General features: G+C 42.4%; 1 protein-coding gene across 1 annotated transcript in view; it reads left to right on the top strand.

The window, feature by feature from the left end:
* The window catches only part of LOC132232635 (phospholipid-transporting ATPase ABCA3-like), a 323,040-nt gene that overhangs the window by 264,254 nt on the left and 32,501 nt on the right, over positions 1-26,285 (top strand). The window contains exons 19-22 of the mRNA XM_059692030.1: positions 1,890-2,136; positions 2,278-2,482; positions 10,188-10,407; positions 12,608-12,772. Coding sequence (XP_059548013.1) covers positions 1,890-2,136; positions 2,278-2,482; positions 10,188-10,407; positions 12,608-12,772 — 837 coding nt within the window. The remainder of the gene's footprint in view (positions 1-1,889; positions 2,137-2,277; positions 2,483-10,187; positions 10,408-12,607; positions 12,773-26,285) is intronic.

Genomic DNA, 26,285 nt, shown 5'->3' on the forward strand with positions numbered 1-26,285 from the left:
TTGGGGTCCATTTGGGTGGGGTTCAGGTATAGGTTGATGTAAGATGTTGTGGGTACCTGGCCTTGGGCTACCTGTCTGGAGATACCACACTGTTCACTGTGGCTCCATCTAATGGGCCTTTGTGTACAAGGGTTGACTTCCTTCAGCTTAGAGTTGGAGGCAGATCTATAAAAGATCTGATGCTAAGGTTCACCTGTCAGCTACTCCCCCTCACCGAGAGGTTGCCTGGTCTTTCTCCAGAGCCTTTTGAATTAAGACTGTAGGATGACCCCAGGGTAGCTGTAAGCCACAGACTCTTCACAGGTTGTGAGCTCAGTAAGACAGAGCAACTGTGTACAGGAGATGGGGCTAGAGGGCCCTTATTGGAGGTTATATGGTCAGGCATCAATGAGAGGAATGTGGACCTTATTCTAGACACTAACCACTCAGCTTCTGCCAGTCTCCAACTTCAGCTTTCCCAGAAGAGACTTCTTGCAGGTTCAGGTTGGATGCAACCTGCTGTCCCCTCTGCAGGAGCAAACTCACTGGGTGGAGGCACCTGGCTCAGGAGTACAAATAAAGAGTCTTTTGTTGGGGGTGATGCCAACCTATCCTAAAGGAGGGGGCCTAGCACCTTCCTCCTGGTTCCAGTCAGTATCTTCTGAGGGACACACACCATGAATGTCCTAGCTCCCAGAAGCTCTCCCTTCTCCCCCAACCCCTAGAAATGAGCTCAGCAGGGCAGGGAATCAGGGAGTTGGAGGAGCATATTCCCATTGAGGGTGGTGCCTGCAAGCCTGTTGGAGGGGGGCCAGGCTCTTTTTCCCCTTTCCAGGATAGTGCAGGCTGAGATGGCAGGGGGTAGAGGAGTGGCTCCTCCATCATGTAGTCACACAACCCAGCACCTGCCCATTTGATTCCTGGACAAAAGCCCTTCCAGGAGACATGCTTTGGGAGGCCCAGCTCTGCACGGCCCTCTGATTCCCTGTGCAACTGAACTCAGCAAGACAGGGTCAGCCATGTGATTCAACATGTTGCAGGGTGGGCAGTGCCAGCTGTGTGCTAGAGGTGGGGGAAACTGGTCTCCTTTCCAAAGTCACACAGTTCAGTCATTTTCTGAGTCTCCATCAAGAGCCTCCCCAGAAAAAGAGCACCCCAAAGTTCACTGCTGGATGCATTCTGTAGACCCCTCCACAGGACCTGGACATGACAGAGTGTCCTCACCAGCCATTGGAGGACCAGACAATGCACTCCCTAAGCTGGTGCTATAATAGGAGTGCTTATGCCTGAAAGATGGCGTCTGGATTTTCAGCAGACTCCTTCTCTCCCAGGCAAATTGAATACCCACTGATTTTTCACTATTAGATGGGTCCTCTTCCCCTCTCTGTTGCTTTGGGTTGAGCATCCTGGCATGAGGTTGAGATCCCGTGCTCCTTGGGGGCAAGGGAGTTTTGCAGCATAGATATCTTCCTGGCTTCTCAGCCACTGCATATAGGTGAGAGGGCCAACCCTTTCTGTGTCTGTACCCTTCTTACCAGTCTCTATGTGGCTTCTTCTGTAAATCCTTGGTTATACTACTTTAGTTCAGCTAGTCTTCAGTTGATTATTCAAGTTTGATTGCTCTATAATTTATAAATCTGGGGCTGGTGTCAAGTGAGTATAGCTGCCACCTACTCTGCAGCCATCTTGGAATCCTACTGGTTTTTTCCAAGTTGTAGAGTATAATGTGAGATTGTAGAGAGTAACAATGGGGTAGAATTATTGAGAATCAAGACAAAAAATTTAAGTAACCATTATGAGAAGTTGGAAGAAGAACAGGAAAAAAAAATGCTTGGTCTTTCTTCTCCAATATAAGAAGTAGGTGATTTATTACATGTTGACTCACTGACCAATTTCTTTCTTTTTTCTAGGTCATGTAACAAATTACATATTGAGAATTAAAAAGTTTAATGACTTCTCCATTATTGCCTTTTCCATTGACGTTGGAAAAAACAAAACAATGTTGACTATTCTGTTCAATAATGAGGCATATCATTCAGCTACAACATCTCTGGCAGTGTTAGACAACATCCTCTTCATGTCACTCTCTGGCCCCAGTGCTTCCATTAAAGTCTCCAACAATCCTCAGCCTCTCCCTCTTTATGTTTCTCATGCAGTGTGCGTACCATTTTCCTTTTATTGAAATGAGTCTTCATATATCCCCTTGTAATTTGGCCATTACAAGAAAATAGCTACTAAAATCATCATTTTCTACTTTTATTTCATCATTTATTTGAATTTTTATTTCATCCTTTGTAGGCCTACAGAAGGAAGACATATAGTATTACATTTGGCATTTGGCATGGCTGTTGTAGTCGCTAGCTTTGGCCTCCAGACAGTGACTGAGAGAATCACTAAGGCAAAGCACATCCAGTTTGTGAGTGGGGTCTATATCCTCACCTACTGGCTTTCTGCTCTCCTGTGGGATCTCATCTACTACTTCATTTCCTGCTGCCTACTGCTGGTGAGTGTTACCCAAAGTTACATGAAGGCTAATTTTTCTATATCACCCACCAGAAATTCCTAATCAAGTAATTGTATCCTAAAATAAAACTTGTAAAGAAGTTTACAAGTTACTTATGTCAGAGAATATATTGTGGAAATGTTCTCCCTCATATTCTTTCAGCTGGAGAAAATATTTTTCTTTGAAAAATCTCTCAAATTGGTTTCTTATGTAATTCTCAGCATGATGCCCTGGCCAACAACTCTAGGATGGACTATTATTTGTCACTCGTCTCTCACTACCCATATTACTTCCCAATGCTGTGTCCTTTGGTAAAATTGGACTATAGAAAACAAGGTAGAATCAAGACCTAAGTTGCCGGGGTCCAACCCCAGCAGGTCCAGGGGTCCCCAAAGGTGTGGACGGAGTCAGCGAAGAAGGAATGACACGGAGACAGCGTTCAGTTGATCAGCAGCCTAGCCAGGATCTCCAGCCAAGTTCTGGTCTCGATCTCCAGAGAGGTTCTGCTTCAGATCTCCAGCCAGGTTCTGTCCAGCTTCTCCAGCCAGGTCCAGTCACCAGGTTCTAGTCAGGTTCTCTTGCCATGTTCTATAGTCAGGTTCAGTCCAGGATCCCTTGCCATGTTCTCTCCAGTGAAGTTCTTCTGTCTCCAGGCTCCGTGTAGGTTCTGTCTTCTGAATTCTCTTCTAAGCTCTGTCTCTTTCTGTCTTGTTACATCTGTATTTATACCAGTTGATTCAATCCCATCAATCCCTATTCCAAAGGTTAGGGCGTTTCTTATCTCCATTCCAGGGAGTAAAGATTATGTAGCTTAAGCATGATTGTTCGTAGTTAAAATGATTAATTACCCGCCTGGCACTTAGTTAAGGGGTTTTATTCCCTCCCTAACTTCAGGGGAAAATCCCTACCTGGGGAAACAACCTTTCTCAGAGGTGACCTTGGTTAAAACACATAGTGCCAAGAAGGTGAGCAAACATATTAAGAAAAGTATGCCATATGTGCCATGTCCCTTGAAACAGCAAGCATGGACCGGCTCCCGGCACTAAGTAAAGCTTCCTGCTACCATTCACCCCCACGCCCCGCCCCACCCCACCCCCTCCACACACACACACTTTCATACCTCAAACTCAAGATGGCTAGGTCTGCAAAGCAAAACTTGTTTTGACTCAGACAACTGATTTTAGACATTGAGAAAGTGGCTTAAAGAATGTACATGTAAGGATAGTACAGCAGCTTTTAATGTAAAGACTTTGCTCATTAAGGAACTTGGCAACTTCTTCTGTATGCATATTGAAGTTGAGGAAGATATGAAGCTATGCAGTTACAAGAGGTAAACACAGGAGTGAAAGAGGTAAAGCTCCTTTCTTTGCAAGAGTTACTGGGGAATTAAGTCGAATAGGATAACATCTCAGCCCTCAAATAGTTCACTGTTTAGCAATGGACACAGTAGTGAAATAGATCATTATAAAATAGCATGCTAATTGCCACTATAATGGATAAACCACCATAGAATGGTAAAATTAGTTGTTGGAGGAAAAAAGAGAAACTTTCCGTCTATCTGGCTCCAACAACTTGTGAATATTGCACAGGGCCTAATATTGGTTCTGAAGGAGAACCAGGATCTCACCAGCTAGAACAGCTTCTCAGCACGGGCCAGGGGCTAGGCTGGTTGGGGCAGGGATGGTGAGGTAGTGTAGTGAGCAAGTAGTATGTACAGAAGAGTCCCAAGATGCAGAGAGCAGTGTGGGGCTGCCATCGTCTCACAACAGTGCACGACTCCAGTGGTGTTCTCCTGCCAGTCTCTTCTGCTCACAGCTCACCAACCAGCCAGTGTAACAAGAGAAAATCACCATCCTCTGTAACGGATGCTCCTCTCATTCTTCACCACAGGAACTTGGGTAGCTACTCCAGACAGAGTCTCTGGCTTTACTAGCTCCCCTGTGTAACTCAGTGCTCATTGAATCAATCAGAAAACCCCTGAATAATTTCATCTCCATGTCGAGAATCCATTCTTTCTCTGATTCTTGAAGCTTGGCTGACACACCCAGCTATCCTTTCCTAGTTAACAGGCCTATATAGAAGACTATCCATTATTAATACTTATGCAAATATTGGCATTTATGGCTCATGAGAAAAGTTACTTGTCATATGTTTTTTATGTGTTACATCATTCAATAGTACAATGATGTTAATTCATTATATTTATATACAAGGAAACTGAGGCTCACATAAATAAGTTACCTGCCTAACTTCACTCAGATAGTAGTTTCAAACCCGGGTTGTGGTTATTCCAAAGCTCATTTGCTGGGGTCCAACCCCAACGGGTCCAGGGGTCCCCAAAGGTGTGGACGGAGTCGGCGAAGAAGGAATGACACGGAGACAGCATTCAGTTGATCAGCAGCCTAGCCAGGATCTCCAGCCAAGTTCTGGTCTCGATCTCCAGAGAAGTTCTGCTTTCATGTTCTCTTGCTAGGTTCTCCAGCCAGGCTTTGTCCAGGATCTCCAGCCAGGTTCTGTCTGAGATCTCTAGCCAGGTTCGGTCACCAGGTTCTAGTCAGGCTCTCTTGCCAACCTCTGCAGTCAGGTTCAGTCCAGGATCCCTTGCCATGTTCTCTCCAGCGAAGTTCTTCTGTCTGTAGGTTCTGTGTAGGTTCTGTCTTCTTGGCTCTGTGTTCTAAGTTCTGTCTCCTGAGTTCTGTGTTCTAACTTCTGTGTCTTGCTGTCTTGTTACATCTGTATTTATACCAGTTGATTCAATCCTATCAATCTCTATTACAAAGGTTAGGGCGTTTCTTATCTCCATTCCAGGGAGTAAAGATTATGTAGCTTAAGCATGATTGTTCGTAGTTAAAGTGATTAAGTACCCGCCTGGCACTTAGTTGAGGGGTTTTATTCCCTCCCTAACTTCAGGGGAAAATCTCTACCTAGGGAAACAACCTTTCTCGGAGAGGTGACCTTGGTTAAAACACAGCGCCAAGAAGGTGAGCAAACATATTAAGAACCGTATGCCATATATGCCAGGTCCCTTGAAACAGCAAGGATGGACCGGCTCCCGGCACTCATTGTCTTTTATATATTCAAGGTCTTCCTGGATAATATACTACTAATGTATGTTAAAGTCATGTCTACATCTTACTCCAGCTCCTCTATTTTGTTTGTTCTCTCTGTCCTTCTATCTCTTCCTCTCTTCTCTCTCTCTCTCTCTCTCTCTCTCTCTCTCTCTCTCTCTCTCTCTCTCTCTCTTTCCCCCCCCCCCCAAATTTCCCTTAATGATTCTCAGACTGTGGTCTATATGGCTTCTTAGCTTTGCTTGCTTATCTGACTTGAATGTCCCGGTTTTCAGTGGAATACTCTTCCACCCTGCTCTGATTCTATGAAATGCCACCAACTGGACTCATTCTTGGACTCAACAAGAGGAGGCAAGATTCTATCATTTTGCCTAGCAGCTAGGATTCCTATTTCACCCCTTCTCTGCTGGTCAGATTCACAGAGCAGGGGACTTTACTGCTCATATGTCAGAGACAAGGATTAAGCTATGTTGCTGACTCCAAACCCTGATGCATTATCTTCCCCCAACACTGTTTTCCCAGCCACCCCAGGAGATTGTTGGTGAGGTTTAGTGAAGTCCTCTGCCTATTCCCATGACTGAGCCCATGCATGAAGGCTCAGGAAAGAAGAAAAAGTAACTTTTCTCGTGTGTTATGTGACCAGGGACGCTGTGCGGTGAGGCTTCCCTCTCATGCGGTCTGTGTGCCTGTCTTGATGACGGTTAGATATACTATATCGCCACCTTTCTGCACACATAGAATTATTTATTCAGCAAACATTGAACTCCTGCTTGTAAGCTAGTCTATGCTTTAGGCATGGATACAGCATGGGGAAGGTAGACAAGGGCTCATCTCATACTGGTCTCACCAAGGACTTGAATAGTTAGCTCAATGTCACTTTGGAAATGTGTCTCTCATAAGCCTTCAGATGCACTATTTTCATCATTGTACAGTTCTGGAAATTTGTCCAGGAGCTACCCTTTTCTCTCAATCAGGCCATTATGCATTGGACACAGATTACTTTGCTAGTATTATTTTTTGCTATTTCATTCTCATTCATTAATTTATTTTTAAGTAAAGAGCCAAGTTAGTATTCACTTTTTTCCCTAAGTAGCTAACCCATTGTTCTACCATCTTTTTTTTTTAATTAAATCTTTATTGTTCAGATCATTACATTTGTTCCTCTTTTTTTCCCCCCCATAACTCCCCTCCTCCCAGTTCCCGCCCCACCCTCTGCCCTCACTCCCCACCCACTGTCCTCATCCATAGGTGCACGATTTTTGTCCAGTCTCTTCCCACATCTCCCACACCCCTTTCCCCCCCAAGAATAGTCAGTCCATTCCCTTTCTATGTCCCTGATTCTATTATAATCAACAGTTCATTCTGTTCATCAGATTATTTATTCACTTGATTCTTAGATTCACTTGTTGATAGATGCATATTTGTTGTCCATAATGTGTATCTTTACCCTTTTCTTCCTCTTCCTCTTCCTCTTCTCAAAGGACACCTTTCAGCATTTCATATAATCCTGGTTTGGTGGTGATGAACTCCTTTAGCTTTTCCTTATCTGTGAAGCTCTTTATCTGACCTTCAATTCTGAATGATAGCTTTGCTGGATAAAGTAATCTTGGTTGTAGGTTCTTGGTATTCATCACTTTGAATATTTCTTGCCACTCCCTTCTGGCCTGCAAAGTTTCTGTTGAGAAATCAGCTGACAGTCGTATGGGTATTCCCTTGTAGGTAAGTGAGTTTCTTTCTCTTGCTGTTTTTGAGATTCTCTCTTTATCTTTTGCTCTTGGCATTTTAATTATGATGTGTCTTGGTGTGGTCTTCTTTGGGTTCCTTTTGTTTGGGGTTCTCCGCGCTTCTTGGACCTGTAAGTCCATTTCTTTCACCAGGTGGGGGAAGTTTTCTGTCATTATTTCTTCAAATAGGTTTTCAATATCTTGCTCTCTCTCATCTTCTGGCACCCCTATAATTCTGATGTTGGTACGCTTGAAGCTGTCCCAGAGGCTCCTTACGCTATCCTCGAATTTTTGGATTCTTTTTTCATTTTGCTTTTCCGGTTGGATGTTTTTTGCTTCCTCGCATTTCAAATCATTGACTTGATTCTTGCGCTCCTCTGGTCTGTTGTCGGGCGTCTGTATAATATTCGTTATTTCAGTCCGTGTGTGCTTAATTTCTCATTGGTTCCCCAATATAAGATCGAGGGTCTTATTAGTTTTCGTGTAGATCTCATTAAGTTTATCGACAGCTTCTAAACAGTTCTTGAGAGACCTTAAAAGTGTGGTTCTGAACTCTATATCTTCCATTGACAATTTTGTCCTGTTTCTTTGTCTCCGCATTTTGTTATGCTTCCTTGGTGCACCCCCTAGTGGTCTTTGTTCGAAGTCTTATAGTTAAATCTTGATTGTTGTAGCTAATTCCAGGGAGGGTTTGACCTCCAGGCCAAGTGGCTATGAGAATCAGCTGTGTCAGCAGTGAGAGAACTTCTGTCCTCTAGGGAGGTGCTAATCTAGCCTTTGCCTGAGGCTATCCGGCAAATGCCTCTGTGCAGGGCTTGGGCGGGGCGGGTCGCACAGGATCAACAGGGTGGGCCAGAGAGAGCAGTTATGGCGGCTCTCAGTCCTGTCCTCAGGGGCTCTGCCTCTCTGAGTCCCAGCACCCGCTGCAAAGCTCGGAGAGAAAGCTGCACTCGCTCTGACCGAAGCCAGACAGTCCCGCTTCTCCCATTTGAGTCTGGGTCCCTAAAGACTCGCCCGGATCTGGTGCTCAGAGTCTGCGACTCCCTCCCGATTGAAAACAACAACCGCGCCCTCCGCCGCCAGCCTGCTCCACGCACTCCGCACCTCAGAATTTGACTTCAGCACTGCGCCTCCTCTGAGTGTCCGTGTGCGTTTCTCTTTCCTCCTAGTTGTAGGACTTCCACTCAGCCAGCGTTCCTGTGGTTCTGGGTGATGTCCGTTCCGTGTTTTAGTTTCACTTTTGAAGTAGTTGTTCAAAGCAGCAAACTCCGGCGTTAACCTATGCCGCCATCTTGGTTCTCCTCTGTCTGTAGGTTCTGTGTAGGTTCTGTCTTCTGAGCTCTGACTGCTAAGTTCTGTCTACCATCTTTTTTTTGACAGCCAACTCCCACTGATTTGAAATGTATATCACCTAATACTCATTTCAGTATATTTTATGTGTCTGTAATTTTCCATTACCAATATGTTTTGATTATGGTAGTTTTGTAATGCATTTAATTATGTTTTCTGTATTGACCTTTCTTACCTTTCCCATTAATCTTCTGTGGAATTTCCTGACCATCTTGACATGGTGTGTGTTTTTACATGTAATGTTTAAAATTAGATTATCTAATTTCAAAAATACCTGTTTCTATTTCTATTTAGAGTAATTTTGGGAGAATTTACACTTTTATCATGTTGAGTCATACCTTACCTAAAAATAGGATATGTGTTTCCATGTATCCAATATATCCAAATAGCTATTTAAATTTTCTTTGTAATAGATTCTGAGACATCTCTAAGCATTATAAGGCTTGGAACAAAGCTGCTAGGTTACTTGCTATTTTTCTGACTGTGTTTATTCTTTTTATTTCACCCTCTTAATTTGAATGGGGGAAACAACTGTACTTATAGCTGTTCAAGTTCTTACACCTAAGCTGGCTCATTCTCTACATATACTTTCTTTACACACTATTGCTTAAATAGAAACTACCTCTAAGAGCATCATAAGGTTCTAATAGGGGCTATTCTTATTTTAATCCTTCTTTTCCTCTGCTAGTAGCCTTGCTAAACAATCCTGTGATTGCTCCAAAGAGGCATCCTGGCTATCTTTAGAGAAACTGTAATTACCAACTATAATCATACATATTTCTGGAAAATTCTTTAAAAGCTCTGGCAATTCTCCTCCTCCTAATCTAGTGCAATCTAAAGTTATGCCTCTTTGTCTGATTTGCAAATGGATTAAGAAATAAATGAATAAGGTGGCCCCTGATATGAGGGGCTTGGGGGCAGTCTAAGCGTGTGGCGTTATGCAAGAGAGGTTACATAATATGACAGCAGCCCCAGGGAAAATCTGTAGAGAAAGAGTCTACTTCCTAGGTCATTTGTTTTTCTGGGAAAATTCAGAGTCGGGCTTAAGGCAGACATAATTACTTTTACTTTAATCATGGGGTCAGGGTAGGGAATCAAAAGTAATATTTTCCAAATGGGGGAAGAAAACAGAAAATAAAAGTATAGTCCTTCTGTTCAGGAGAGTCCTCTATTGAGGAAGAGGTAATTTAGTTCAAGCTCATAAGCTAAGACTAGCTATTATTTCAGAAAGGAAGGGAGAGGGAGAAAGAGATGCGAACACCGATGATGAGAGAGAATCATTGATTGGCTGCCTCCTGCATGCTCCACACTGGGGATTGAGCCTGCAGCCTGGGCATGTGCCCTGACCAGGAATGGAACCGTGACCTCCTGGTTCATGAGTTGATGCTGAACCACTGAGCCAACTGGCTGCGTGAAGCTAAGGCTTTTTTTACTGGGTAAGCTGATTTAAGTAATAAGTAGTTTTATGTGCTAATGATGCAGTGCTTGCTGTCTCCTCAGTGTCTGGCTTGGCTCCTTGTTGCACTGTGTCCTTCACCTGCCCTTACTCTGCATTTGTCTTAGGGAGTGTTCAAGTACTGCGAACTGGGTGCATTTGTGGAAGACTACAACTTTCTGGACACAATGCTGATCTTTATGCTGTATGGTTGGGCTACTGTTCCTCTCATGTACCTGGGAAGCTACCTGTTTTCTAGTAGCACTGCTGCCTACATCAAACTCACCCTCTTTAACTACTTTTCAACTGTGTTCAGCGTCATCGTTGATACCATAATGCACCTCCTTGGTAAGGACTTTCCACACTTTCCCTTTTCTCCAGGAAATATATTAAATAAATGAGGATGAAGGAGCTAGAGAATAAAATAATAATTGTTAAGCACTTACTTTCCAGACATTTGAAAAACTATGCTTTTTGGAAAACAGCAAATATTTATTGAATATGTGAAAAATAGAAGTTGAAGGAGAGAGGGAGAGAAAGGAAATGGAGAAGAGAAAGGAAGAGAGAGAGAGGCACTAGGCCATCTGAAGGAGATGGGCTTGGTATCACTCTAGTTTCATTAAAGAAAAAGAAGAGTAAAAAACTACAATATAAGTGTGCAAACCATTTATCTCCTTTGAAATGTTCCCCCTCTCCCAGACTTAGTCCTTCAGTTCTAAATCTTAACAGCACTCACTTTGAAGCAAAGTAGGGAGATGGAAGGGTGGGAGGTTCTATGGGCTGACTTCTGCCTAATTTAATGCAGCACATCATCCTGACCCTTCAAATGAGATTTTTTCTGAAGAAAACAAGGAAATATGCAACAAATGTAGTTATCATTAAACCATTTTCCCTTCTTTTGAGTAGATTTTCCCTGTCTTCCTTCTCTGATTATAAAATTTGAAGAGAGTTTGACTGCTGGTGATTATCACAAATAGGATTTGTTTGGTTTTAGAACATTCCTTGGTTAAACTTCTGTTTAAACATGAACTTTGAACTGTGTTAATCATTTTAGCTCTTCCTGAAGTGGTAGAACTTTACCAAAAGAGCTTCCAGACTCATTCCCTAACTTTAGGTGTTGGCCTTACACAAAAGGAAACAGAGTGTGTGGACCAAGCACATTCTTTTGCAGTCTTCTCCAAGAAGTGGTATTATGCCTGGTGAGGAAGACTTGAGCCCCTGCATAATAAGCCAAGCAGGAGTTATGCATTCGTGCTCATTCCCTGAATCAGTGGTGGTATTGTCAATTACTTTTTTACTACCTATAGATTCTACCTGTGTTCTGTCCTATTACAGTTCATGTGCCACATATGATGTTTCGGTAAATGACAGACCACATATTCAACAGTTGCACAGATTATAACAGAACTGAATTTCCTGTAAGAAATGGAAGGATATGTCATTTAGGAAGAATTTTTTCTTTGATTACAGCAATATCTATGGGGCTTGACAATAGGTTCCCTCTCACTCACAGCTCCTCAGTTTTGAGTACACAACTTAGATTCCAATCAGTCAACCAATGACCTGTTTCAGCACAGAGGAGCCTGTCCCCCCAATACTAATTTTCAAAAGATGCTACAACCCTCCCAGCTCTGGCTTGATGGTCTTCAGAGCACATTATTATAAATTCTTCGTTGAGGACATAAGATCTTGTACAAGAACCCAGACGCACAGGAACTGCCTCAACTAGTACGAAGTACCACTGACACTTCAGTAAAAGGGTTCTGTGGCAGTTTGGAGCCAGCCCATCCCTGTGCTTTGAAATATTTTCAGGTTGTACTGATGTAAAGCATAGGTAAGTTTTATTTCTTTAATAAATTCAATGCCAGAGAGAGCCTGTTGTGCCAGATAGGGTCAATGGAACAAAAAAACAAATTTCCAATATCAAAATATTGACTCCTGAGTTCTGTCCCTCTCCATTTTAAACACCATCTTTTTTATGGATACCACAAAGTTTCTTAATCTGACCACTGCTCCAGCATGCAAGAGCCAAAACCATGGTGCCATGACACCCCCGAAGTCCTTCTCTCTCCACCTCGGTTTCATATTCTTACTGATCTTCAGGGCCCCTCAACTCCCTCCTGACTATTAGTATTATGGTGACCTGGTCCTCACCCAGCCAGTTTCTCCTCACTATTTCTAGTCAGTTCACCCCACAATCTATTTCTGAAATCTCCCTTCATGATAAGTGCCCTTCTCTTTAACTCTATAATTGATAAATCCATGTTACAAGCTATCAAGATGAATAAGCTTAGTGACTTAAATAATGAGTGTTTTCTCAGGGATCATCTGCTAGATTGGTAATTATCTGAGAATTGTTTAGTTATCTTGAGGAAGTTTATTATGGGAGGTTCATTACTTTTTATAATTAATCTATCCTCTTTTATTTAATTTTTAATTAAATTAATTGTGGTGACAGTGGTTAATAAGGTTACTATTAACCAAGTGTACATTTCTATGATACATGATCTGTATATTGCATTGTGTGCCCACAACCCAAAAATCACAGGCAATGAAATTTCTTACTTCACTAAAGTCTTCATAAGTAATGTGTTAGTGATGCTTCCCAGTTACAACTTTGCAATGAGTGTCAGCAAATTCTTTGATGACTATGAAGTAAAAAGACTGTGTACCCAAGAAATTCAAAACGTCTATGTGGACTGTAGGAAAAAATGTGAGTATTGGGACTCCCCATGTTGTTAACCACAACCTATCCCTGTCCAGACTTCCACATTTAAGCTTAGATAAGAAAATCAGAAAAACGTGTTTATCCTCCAGTGGCTGGGCTTGCCATTTTGAGTGTTGAGTGTTTTGTGTACCAGTTACTTTCACAGACGGGCGGGGAGGGAGGGCTGAAGCCTCAAAATAAAATCCAAGATGAATTTCATGGAGTCACAACCAGATTTTGAATGAATTACTACTACTACTCACTCACCTACTGTGTGAGAATAGCTTAACATTATTTTGAATATTCCCAGCACTCTTTGAGTTAGCTAATATTATCACAGTTTTATTCCCAATGAGGAAACTGAGCTCTTTACTTAAACTGGATATTAAATAAGTTCCCTGGGACACTAAGCTTTAAGTGTCACACAGATAAAAGAAAGGCTAATTCCCAGAAAGATCAAAATGAGGAAAAAACAAATGCATTCTATTAAATTTTCATATTTTAGGCTGATTTCATGTTTCAGACTGATTCTAAAAATTTATAAGCCTATTTACTGTGTGTGTATAATTTGTTATAGAACCAAATAATTTATATGCAGCCACAGAAAGAGAAATGTAATTTTATTTTACTAAATCAGTGCAGGATAAAATATAATTATTAGGGTCAAATAAATTATATTTTCTTAAAATCTCTGAATAATAAAAATTATGTCATATTTTAGTTTGCATCATATTTGGATTATAAAATCCTCTCTCTGCTTTTTAAAAATAGCTCTATTGAGTTATTATTAACATACTGTAGTCACCAGGTTTAATTAACCTGTTGGATGGAAGCGGGGAGGGCTTGTTGGACAGTGTTTATAAAGTCTATAGTAGCGGTCCACACTATTATTGAATTAAAAATTTAATTTATTTCATTCATTATTTTAATTCACTGTTCTAAATTAGTTAATTAATTAATTAATTCCGCTTCCCCTGTGTTGTGTATTCCTTCTAATGTGTTCTTTATAGTGTTACTAGTATGTCATTATTTATTTCTGACTGGTCTTTTTCCATAGTTACTATATCTTCTTTCATACTGTTGAGTATCCTTGCCATCATTATTCTGATCACTATATCTGATAAATTTATTATCTCCATTTCATTTAGTTTTTCTTCTGGAGAATTCTCTTGTTCTTTCATTTAGGGCTTACTGTTGTTTTTTGTCTTCCCATTTTTGGTTGCCTGCTTGGGTTTGTGTCTATATACTAGGTAACTCTGCTATGACTCCCAATCTCTAGTGCAGGATAATGTCAGATGCTGTGTGTAACCGGCCCTGAGTACCCTCTTTGGAGCTATCAGCCACCCACAGCTAGTGGCTCCCTCTGCTGGGGCTGGGTGCCTTTGGAAAGGACCAGGATATGGATCAAGGTTAGCTTTTCCTAGCCCTGGGTCCTGACTTATATCAGGCAATGACTCAAAAGTCTCTGATCTGCCTCTGCCTGCAATCCGATTGTTATTCATTCTTGATTAGCCTTGGGCTATTGCCTACTGGCTGGGGGAAGATATTTTCCAACAGGTTGGGGCAACTTCTTCCCCCAAATGCAAAAGCTTCCTGGATGGTAAAGGTCTGCCCGAGAATGATGTCCTCTGGAGTATGAGGGGATGACTCAGCACTGGAAACCTGGGTGTCTGCCTTTGAGGTCTAACCCCAAATCTGGATTCTGCTCACACAGCTCCAGTCCACTCTGCCCTCCCTCTGCCAGAGCCCAAGGTATGTGGCTGCACAAGAAATTTTATTCATTGGCCCTTTAAGAGGGTGCCTGCATTTCCAGCCATCTCTCCCAGATGTTGTGTGGGCCTTCTCAGTTATGGTTCTCTAGACTGGGAGGCCCAGCTTTGGGGTTAGACCCCAGAGTTCTCAATGAGAAACCCTCCCTCCTAGATGAAATATCTCTCTGGAACTTCAGTTGCTGTCTATGGGAGCGTGGCCAGCCCTTTCATGCCTCCTCCCCTCCTACCAGCCCCTATGTGATTCTACTTTATGTCCTTGATTATTATGGTTCTCTCAAGTTAGTCTTCAGTTGATTATTCAGGATGGTTTTTCTGTATTTTAGCTGTAATTTCAGTTTAGTCCTGGGAGTGTGTCAGTGTAGCTCCCACTTACTCTGCTGCTATTTTAAGGGTGTCTTTTGAAGCATAAAAGTTTAGAATGTTGAAGGGGTTCAAGATGGCTGCAGAGTAGATGGAAGTTACACTTACTTCCTCCCAGGACCATATCAGAAGAGTAGCTAAAGTATGGGAAAATCAACCGAATAACTATCTGAAGACTAGTTGAACAGAAGTGTTATAACTAAGGATTGAGAGTAACATCCAACAAAACCTGTAGAAAGGGAAGAGCCACAAAAAGGCTGGCCCTACACCAGGTGTGCTAGGAGAGAATCCAGAAGGATATCTCAGGTAATGAGATTCCCCCTGGAGAAGGGAGTGGCCTCAGCCCCAAGCTGGGTACCCTAGCCTGGAGAACTAGAAAATCAGCAGGAATTTAACTTTCCCTGGTGAGAAGGGAAATGGCTTTCTTAAAGGGCCAGTGATTAGAATCTCAGTCACATCACTCACTCTCGGCTCTAGCAGGGACAATAGTGGCTCTCAGTAGACCAGAGTCATAAAAAGAGAAATTGAATGGCATTGCTAAGGAAAGAGAACTGGCATGAGAGCAGCAGGTACCATGTGCTGCGTTGGGTTCCTTGCCCATCTAACTCATAGATGTCATCTTCAATAAAAACATCTCAGGCCAGAAAGAATGCTATGAAATAGTCAAAGTGATGAAAAACAAAGGCCTACACCCAAGAATACTCTACCCAGCAAAGCTACCATTTAAAATTGAAAGAGAAATAAAGAGCTTGCCAGAAAAGAAAAGGCTAAAGGGGTTTATTACCACCAAACCAGTAAGAAAAAGGAAAACAAAAGAAGAGAAACATAATTATAAAAATAAATTGGCAATAAATACATACAAATTAATCATCACTTTAAATGTTAATGGATTAAATGCTCCAATCAAATGACACAGGGTACTTTTGGCCAGTGTGCCTCAATTGGTTGAACCATCATTCCATGAATTGAAGGGTGGGGGGGTTCAATTCTCATTCAGAGGATATACCCAGGTTATAGGTTCAATTCTCAGTTTAGGATGTGTATTGGAGGCAACCAAATGATGTTTCTCTCACACATCAATGGTTATCTTTCTCTCTTATTCTCCCTTCCTCTCTCTCTTTCTAAAATCAATTTTAAAAAACTTATACTTGATCAAAAAGCAACCATGTTTGTTACATTTGTTGCTTGGTGTTAAAAAAAAAAAAAAAGAAAGAAAAAAAAAAACGTATTCTTGAGTGAGGATTTTTTTTTAAAGACACAGGGTAACTGAACAGATAAGAAAACATGACCCATATATATTCTATCTACAAGTGACCCACCCAGGAACAAGAGATTCACACAGCCTTAACCGGTTTGGCTCTGTGGATAGAGCGTCAGCCTGTGAACTCAAGGGTCCCAGGTTCAATTCCTGTCAAGGGCATGTACCTTGGTTGCGGGCACATCCCCAGTAGGGAGTATGCAGGAGGCAACTGATTGATGTTTCTCTCTCATCGATGTTTCTAACTCTCTATCCCTCTCCCTTCCTCTCTGTAAAAAATCAATAAAATATATATTTTTTTTAAAAGATTCACACAAACTGAAAGTGGACAGATGGAAAAAATATTCCATGAAAATGAAAATTTAAAAAAACAATGCCGGGGAAGCAATACACATATCTGACAATACAGGCTTCAAAGCAAAGGCCATAATAAGAGACAAAAGCAGGCATACACAGGGAGAATGCCATGGAAAGATGAAGGCAGAGGTTGGAGTAATGCAGCAGAAGCCATAGTACTGGAAGTCCTAGCCAAAGATTGGCAGCAGCCACTGGAAGCTAGGGGAGAAGCCTGGAACAGATTCTTACTCACAAACTTCAGAAGGAACAAACCTGTCCACACCTTGAAGGACTTCTAGGCTCCAGAATTATGAGATAGTTTCTATTGTTAGACTTCCCAGTTTGTGGCATTTTGTTTGTGGTTGCCCTAGTAGACTAATAAAGCATACCAGGGAGGAAAAGGAGACAAAAACAGGCCATCACATAATACTGAAGGAAATTTTACCAAACATTCAAAGAAGAACTAACACCTATTTTCCTCAAACTATTCCAAAAAAAAATCCAAGAGGAGAGTACACTTCCAGGCCTTTTTGATGAAGCTAGCATTATCCTAATGCCAATGCCAGATAAATACATTACAAAGAAAGAAAATTACAAGCCAGTATCCCTTATGGGAACATACTAGTACATGCTAAAATACTCAGCAAAATATTAGCAAATTAGAACCAGTAATACATTAAAAATATCATGCACTATGACCAACTGGAATTTATTATGGGAATGCAATAAATTGGTATGATATTCACAAATCATTAAATGTGCTACATCACATAAACAAAATGAAGAATAAAAATTACATGACCATATCAATAGATGAAGATAAGCATTCCACAAAATCCAACACCCATTTATGATAAAAACTCTCAGCAAAGTGGGAATAGAGGGATCATAACTCAACATAACAAATGTCATATATTAAAAAACCTATAGCCAACATCATACTCAATGGGCAGTTATTCAACATAGTACTGGGAGTCCTAGCCATAGGGGTCAGATAAGAAGAAATAAAAGGCATCCAAATTGAAAAGAGTAAGTAAACTGTTACTATTCACAGATGGCATGCTATTGTTCATAGAAAACCCTTAGGATTCCACCAAAAAACTATCAGACCTAATTCAGCAAAGTAGCAGAATACAAATTTAATTCACAGAAATCAGTGGTGCTTTTATACATCAATAATGATCTCTCAAAAAGAGAAACTAAGAAAACAATCCAATTTACTATTGCAACAACAACAACAACAACAAAATAACGTACCTAGGAATAACTTAACTCAGAAAACTATAAGACATTGAAGAAGGAAATAGAGGAAGATACAAACAAATGGAAGCATATACCATGTTCACAGATTGAAAGAATTAACATCAGTAAAATGTTCATACCACCTAAAGCAATCTATAGATTCAATGCAATTCTTATTAAACTACAAATGCCGTATTTCACAGATCTAGAACAAATATTCCAAAAATGTATAGGGAACCAAAAAAGATCCTAAATTGCCTCAGCAATCTTGAGAAAAACAAAGTTGGAGGGATCATATACCGGATATCAAACTATATTAAAATATATTTCTTTATTGATTTCAGAGAGGAAGGGAGAAGGAGAGGGAGATAGAAACATCAATGATGAGAGAGAATCATTGATCGGCTGCCTCCTGCACACCCCCTACTGGGGATCGAGCCCGCAACCCAGGCATGTGCCCTTGGCCAGAATCGAACCTGGGACCCATCGGTCCGCAGGCTGACGCTCTATCCACTGAGCCAAGCCGGCCAGGGCCAGATATCAAACTATATTACAAAGCTACTGTAATGCCAATAGCCTGGTAATGGCACAAGAACAGGTTTATAAGTCAATGGAACAAAACAGAGAGCCCAGAAGTCAACCCACACCTTTATAGTCAATCAATACTTGACAAAAGAGGTAAGAGTATACAATGGAGTAAAACCAGTCTCTTCAATGAATGGTGTTGGGAAAATTGTACAGACACATAAGAAAAAAAAAGGAAATGAAACTAGACCACCCACTTATACTACACACAAGAATAAACTCAAAATGGATAAAAGACTTAAATGTAAATCGTGAAACCATAAAAATCCTGGAAGAATCCATAGATAGGAGGAGGAAGATGGTGGCCATATAGGCAGACCTTTCTTATACCTCCTCCAACAGACAGACTGGAAATATAACTAAATTGGAAAAAATTCACCGGGAATTACTAGCTGAGTTCCACTTGAGGAGAAGACATATAACGAAGGGAGAGAAAACACCTGGAGACTGGTAGGAAGGGTGAGATCAGGAAAGGGCCTGGACCCAGCTTCCACAGGTGGCAAGCCTAGAGTGAAGAGGGACCTCTCAACTATGATAGGGTCCTTTCCCTGAAGACATTGAGGCCCGGAACCCAGGCTGGGCTCCACAGCCCAGAGCACCAGACCAAGATCAGCAGCCCACCTCACATCCAGCCATGAAAGGTGGCAGGGCTGCTGGCCACCAGGGAGTCTGGAGCAGGTCAGATATAAAGCCACAGGTTTTTTTTCCTCTTTTTATTTTTTTTGAAAACCCAGATCACAAGATTTTCATTTGCAGCTACTTACCTGAGACTTCAGGGGAGGGAGGGCAGTGTGGACTGAAGGTGCCTGAGGAGAGGCTGAGGTAGGAAGCATTGGGGGAGATGTGGAAAAGAGGTGACTGGGAGACCTGCATCAGTCATATCCCCCAAACCGAAATGGCCATTTTACCTCAGAGGCGCTGGCCCTTTCCACAAGCCACAGCTCAGGAAAAGGAGAAACCCACCCTAAGTGGTACAGCCCGCCCTACCCTCAGGAGCCTGTCTGCCACACCCTGCATCTTGACTTTGCAGAGGAGGCACAGCAGAAGCCAAGCCTAGGGGTTAGATCAGTTCCAGGAAGCACCAGTCACTGGCTTGGGGGTAGAGCTGTCTACCTCACTAACCCAGGAACCTAGCTGATGAAAACTCCAGCTTTCCAGCTGATCCCACTGGACTGCACATGAGGATCTCTGTCCAGCAGTGGGCAGGGAAATATTCTGGGCCACTCTACAAGGGGTCGCTCTGGGAAGGGGAAACACACCCACTTTCCCTGAAATCTGAATGGCACTTCCCCCTCATGGAAGACCCAGATGTCTAGACTCCCTATTCTGCCTAAAGCCCTTTCAGAAACAGACTTTTGAGTATTAAGATAGACAGTTGGCTGGCAGGTGAACGCAAGCAGAGGCAGAGCCTGGGGAACCTGGAAAAGTTAGCCGACCCAGCCCTGAGGTCCCTGCTGCTAACAAACTGGCCTTAGAGCGCAACTGGGCCTCTCCCACATGCAGGCATGTCCTGTGGAGAAAGACACAAACTGTGGATCACTTGAAGCTTCAAACTGGTCGCCGAGAACCAAAGAAGGACAGTTTCTGACAGTGGTTAGTATATAAGTACCTCCCGGGGGGTCCAGCATTGGCAAACAAAAGAGTCTGCCTCAGTCATCAGAAGAGCAGGATCCAAAGAGAGCTCCCAGGAGGCACTAAACTCCCAACCACATTGTTCGAGCTGTTTTGCAGGTGCTGCTAGACAAAACAAAACACAAGAAAACAAGAAACAAAACAAAAACATACACCAGACCCTTACAACCACAAAAGCAACCACAAAGGAAGAGAGAGTTAGGAAGAAAAAAAGAGAACAACACCACCTTACTTTTTTTTTATCGTCTTCATTTTTCCTCTTATTGATTTCTTATTCTTTTAGTCTCTCTTTTTTCTTTCATAGATCTAATTTTTCCCTCTCCTTTTCTTACTTGATTTTTCTTCTTTCTCCAGCTTTGTCTTTGTTTTTTCTTTTCTAATTTTTTGTCTATCTTCTATCTCCTCTATTTTCCTTTGCACAATTTTTTCCTCTTTTATAACATTTCCTTTCCCTTTTCCTTATTCTTATTTTCTTGTATCTCTATGCTTTCATATCCCCTTTTCGTCCCTTTTTTTCACCTTGTATTTTTTTTATTTTCTATTATGGTTCTCTTTTGTCCTTCCTAATTCTCTCTTCCTTTGTGGTTGCTTTTGTGGTTGTAGGGGTCTATTATATGTTTCTGTTTTGTTTCTTGTTTTGTTTTGTTTTTGTGCTTTGTTTTGTCCTAGCAGCACCTACACAACAGCTCACACAATGTGGTTGGGATGAGCCTCACAGTCAGCCAGCCTGAGAGGAGATGACTCCCACAAGCAGGACAATAACATTTAAGGCCCAGTTACAACAGGAGAGTCCAAATAACTCACATAAGGGACATTCCTAGAACAACCAACTCAGGAGACCTAAAAGACTATACCACTGAGGCCCACAAAACTTACTAATTAAGGCCAACCCCTGAAGACTGGGAGGCATAGCAATTTGATCTAATACATAGAAACAAATACAAAAGGGGAAGCAAAACTGGGGAGACAATGAATAACAACCCCTAAGTAAAAAATGGAGGAAACCCAGAAAGAGAGCTAAACAAAATGGAGGCAAGCAATTTATCAGATACTAGAGGCCCGATGCACAAAAATTTGTGCACTGGAGGGGGGGGGTCCTTCAGTCCCAGCTTGCACCCTGTCACATACTGGGAGCCCTCAGAGGATGTCCTACTCCCCGCTTCCTGCTCCCCTAGGGGAGCGGGCCTAAGGCACAGTCTGGCCTCCCTTTGTGGGAGGCGACCGGGCTGATCAGGGGAAGGCACTAGCCCAGCCGTGGGCAAACTATGGCCCGCGGGCCGGATCCAGCCCATTTGAAATGAATAAAACTAAAAAAAAAAAAAAAAAAAAAAAAAAAGACCGTACCCTTTTATGTAATGATGTTTACTTTGAATTTATATTAGTTCACACAAACACTCCATCCATGCTTTTGTTCAGGCCCTCCGGTCCAGTTTAAGAACCCATTGTGGCCCTCGAGTCAAAAAGTTTGCCCACCCCTGCACTAGCCCCATCACCCTGCTGTTGCAACCACTGCCAGTCACCGCAGCCACCAAGGTGTTTTCATGGACTCCAGTCCCTCTACCATGAATAAATGACAACTTTCTTTAAGCATTTTCAAGATGTGTCTTTCATAGGATATGACATTTCTTTCTTTCTTTCTTCCTTTTTTATTCTCACCTTAGGATATGTTTCCATTGATTTTTAGAGAATGTGGAAGAGAAAGGGAAAGACAGAGAGAAACATCAAAGTGAGAGGAACACTTTGATTGGTTGCCTCCTGCATGAGCCCTGACCTGGGCCCAGGCCAGGGAGGAGCCTGCAACCTAGGTACATGCCCTTAGTCAGAATTGAACCCAGACCCAGCAGTGGGCAGGCCGAGGCATTATCCACTGAGCAAAACCAGCTAGGACAGGATATGACATTTCTTAACCCTCCAGCAGCAGACCTTCCTTTTTTTCTCCAGGAATGTGGTGAAAAACCCTAGATCACCTATTTGGATTCCTATTACCCAAGTTACTAAGATTATTACCAGTGGCATACAGGGAGCTAAGCCAATGAGCAGTCAGAAAAGGTGTTTCCTCTATAGTTCACACCAATCGCCGACTTGGCCCCTGCCCAAGCCTAATGCCTCTGGCCGAGTCATTAGCCCTGGGCAGGGGACCTCCAGCTCCCTCAATCGTCGGCTCAACCCCTGCTTCCCATAATCGCTAGCTCTGCTCCTGCTCCCCGTCATCGCCAGCTCCCTCCCTGCTCCCGCAAATCACTGGCTGTACCCCTGCACAGGCCTAACGCCTCTGGCCAGGGCATTAGGCCTGGGCAGGGGACCCCCATCTATCTGCGATCTCCTGCTCTGCCCCTGCCCAGGCCTTACGCCTGTGACTCAGGCATTAGGCCTGGGCATGGGACCCCCAGCTCCCCACAATTGCCGGCTCCACCCCTGCCCAGGCCTAATGCCTCTGAACAAGGAATTAGGCCTGGGCAGAGGACCCCCAGCTCCCACCATCGCTGGCTCCACCTCTGCTACCCGTGATCGCTGGCACCACCCCTGCTCATGCCTAATGCCTCTCACTGAGGCGTTAGGCCTGGGCAGGGGACCCACAGCTCTCCGCGATCTCCCACTCTGCCCCTGCCCAGGCCTAACGCCTGTGGCCAAGGCATTAGGCCTGAGCAGGGGACCCCCAGCTCCCCTCAATTGCCGGCTCCGCCCCTGCTTCCCATGATCACTGGCTGGGGGCTCTTGGCTGCCGCCTTGGTTTCCGATCACCGTCAGCGGCAGGAGGCTTCTTCCATCCTTCTCCTTTTGCCTCCTAGCATTGTGCCTACGTATTCAAATTAACTGCCATCTTTGTTGGCAGTTAATTTGCATATCACCCTGATTAGCCGAGGGGAAGCATAGTGAAGGTACAGTCAATTACCCTTTTTGTCTTTTATTAAATAGGATAGAGTTCAAAGCAATGGTTATAAGGATACTTAAGAAACTTAGAGGGAACTACAACAGCATGAAACAAGAAATAGAAACCATAAATAAGAATCCGTTGGAGATGAAGAATAACATATCTGACATTAAGAATACACTGGAAGGAAACAAAAGTATAATAACTGAGGCAGAAGATCAATTAAGTGACTTGGAAGAAAAGATAGAAGAAAACACCCAATTAGAGCAGCATAAAGAAAAAAGTAAAAAACAGAAGAATAGTTTAAGGTACTTTGGTACAACATGAAATGTAACAACATCTGCATCATAGGGTTATCCAGAAGGAGAAGAAAGTGAGCAAGGAATAGAGAACCTGTTTAAAGAAATAATGACAGAAAACTTCCCTAACCTGATAAAAAGTCACACAAGTTCAGGAAGCAAAGAAGGTCCAATCAAAATGAACACAAAGAGTCACATGCAAGACACATCATAATCAAAATGACAAACATTAAAGACAGAGAAAGAATCTTGAAAGTAGCAAGAGAGAGACGAACTAGTTACCTACAAGAGAGTACCCATTAGAATGTCAGCTGATTTCTAAACAGAAAAACTTCAGGCCAGAAGAGATTAGCATGAAGTATTCAAAGTAATGAAAAACAAGGACCTGAACTCAAGACTACTCTATCCAGAAAGACTATCATTTAAAATGGAAGGGGAAATAAAGAGCTTCCCAGGTTAAAAAAAAAAAAAAAAAAGTAAATGAGTACATTACCACCAAACCAGCATTGCAGAAAATGTGAAAGGAAGTGCTTTAAGAAGAAGAAGAAAAAGAGAAAGAGAGGAACATATCTATAAAGAAAACGTGACAGTAAATGAGCACCTATCAATGATAACCTTAAAGGTAAATGGATTAAATGCTCCAATTGATAGACATAGATTAGCTGAATGGATAAGGAAACATGATCCATATATATACTGTCTACAAGAGACCCACCTCAAAATGAAAGATTCACACAAGCTGAAAATTAAGCGATGGAAAAATAATTCCATGCAAATGGAAACTTAAGAAAAAACAGGAGTGGCAATAAAATAGACTTAAAAGCAAAGGCCATAACAAGAGACAAAGAAGGCCACTACATAATACTAAAGGGTTAGATATAACAAAAGTATATAACCCTGGTAAACATAGGAGCACATAAATGTATAAAAAGCTCTTGGAGAATTTAAGGGAGAGATTGACATGGGACATTCTCAAAGATAGACCACATGATAGGACACAATATAAGTCTCTACAGGTAAAATAGGATTGAAATCATCTCAAGCATCCTCTTGGATCACAATGGCATACTACTAGACATCAATTACAATAAAAGCACTCAAAAACAGTCAAACACATGGAGGTTAAGTAACATGTGATTAAACAATTAATGGATTACTAATGAAATCAAGGAAGAAATAAAAAACATCTTGAAACAAACAAAAATGAACACACAACAACCCATAATCTATGGGGCACAGCAAAAGCAGTCCTCAGAGGGAAGTTCATAGCACTACAGGCATACCTCAAGAAATAAGAAAAACCTCTAATAAACTAACATTACAACTAAAAGAATTAGAAAGAGAGAAATAAGAAAAGCCCAAAGGAAGTATAAGGAAGTAAATATCAGAGCAGAAATAAATGACATAGAAACCAAAAATTTAATTAATTAATTAATTAATTAAACAAACCAATAAATCCAGGAGCTGGTTCTTTGAAAAAATAGAGGACCCAAATAAATAAAATCAGGAAAAAAAAAGTGGAGAAGAATTGACACCACAGAAATACAAATAACTATGAACAACTATATGCCAACAAGCTGGACAATCTGGACGAAATGGACAAATTTCTAGAGAAATACAATCTTCTAAAACTGAATCAGAAAGAATCACAAAACCTGAATAAGCCAATAACAACTGATGAAATTGAAGCCGTAGTCAGACTCCCAGCAAACAAAAACCCTAGTCCAAACTGCTTCACAGGGGAATTTTAACAAACATTCAAAAAAGAACTAACACCTATACTCCTCAAACTCTTCCAAAAAAATTTAAGAGGAAGGAACACTTCCAAGCTCTTTTTATGAGGCCAGCATTATCCTAATCACAGGATCAGATAAAGACACTACAAAGAAAGAATTACAGGCCCATATCCCTGATGAATATAGATTCTCAAAGGATGTCAAAGGAATGGCGACATGAGACATCCCCGTGGCCTCTCTCCCCGAAACTACAATCAGTTTACCAATTAAAATTCAACAAAGAATTCCTTGCTCAATGCAGAGGCATGTCTGAGAGATCCGCACATTGAAACATCTAAAGGTTGTAACGGGGAATCAAAAGGGAGATGAGAAGGGAGGAAAGCGCAGACGGCCCTCAGATGCAGCCCTGAAGGTGGGCATTTTTAGCTAGGCCTGGAAAGGGGAGAAAGTCTGTGATTCATTCAGGCAGGAAGAACAGAGAGCTGTAGGGACCGCGGGGAGGCCCATCCCAGCAGGGTGAGCAGGAACAGAGTGAACAGTGTCTGAGGCAGCAGATGCCTGACAGAGCACAGGTTTCTGCATTCAGCTCTCCACTGTTGGGCTGTGTGGTGGTGTTTCAGAAAAAGAAATGGAATCACAGAGACCCTGCCACCACTTGGACTCCCAAAGCTCACCCCCTGTTGCCCTTGGAGTTGGGCCTAGGAGCATATTATCTGAAAAACAAAAGCTATTGCAGTAGAACTACTGTTTCCATCTATGACTGAGACCTAGGTGGGTTGCTTGGGGTGGGACCCCATGGAGATCAGGGGGTCACCATTATGATGAAGGCAAAACAAACCCCACCCCCAAGCAACAGCTGTACTGTCTTTTTTACTGGTGACATTTTCTTTTTTAAAATATATATTGCCAGCCCTGACCCTCCCCACCCTATTGCCTGTGTCCATCAGCTATGCCTATCTATACTAATAAAATGGTAATATGCTAATTAGACCAGACAAAGCCACGGTGGTGGGGGCAAAGGGAGAGACAGTTAGAGGCAACCAGGCCAGCAGGGGAGAGCAGTTAGGGGTTATCAGGCAGCAGGCAGAGAGGTTAGGGGTGATCAGGCAGGGAGGCAGGTGAGCAGGTAGGAGCTAGCAGTCCTGGATTGCGAGAGGGATATCTGACTGCCGGATATCTAAACAGGCAGTCAGACATCCCCCGAGGGGTCCCAGATTGGAGACGGTGCACGCTGGGCTGACGAAACCCCCCCCCCCCCCGCACGAGTTTCATGCACTGGGCCTCTAGTAAGTATATAAGTTCTTTGGTTTCTCTCCTCTTCCCCCCAATCCCCATACCAATCTATGTCAATCTGTTTTATGCCTCCATGTTTCGGGTCTTATTTCATTGGTCAATTCATTTTGTTCATTAGATTCCACAAATAAGTG

This window comes from Myotis daubentonii, chromosome 4, assembly GCF_963259705.1.
Source record: "Myotis daubentonii chromosome 4, mMyoDau2.1, whole genome shotgun sequence".
In the NCBI taxonomy this organism is placed as follows: domain Eukaryota; kingdom Metazoa; phylum Chordata; class Mammalia; order Chiroptera; family Vespertilionidae; genus Myotis; species Myotis daubentonii.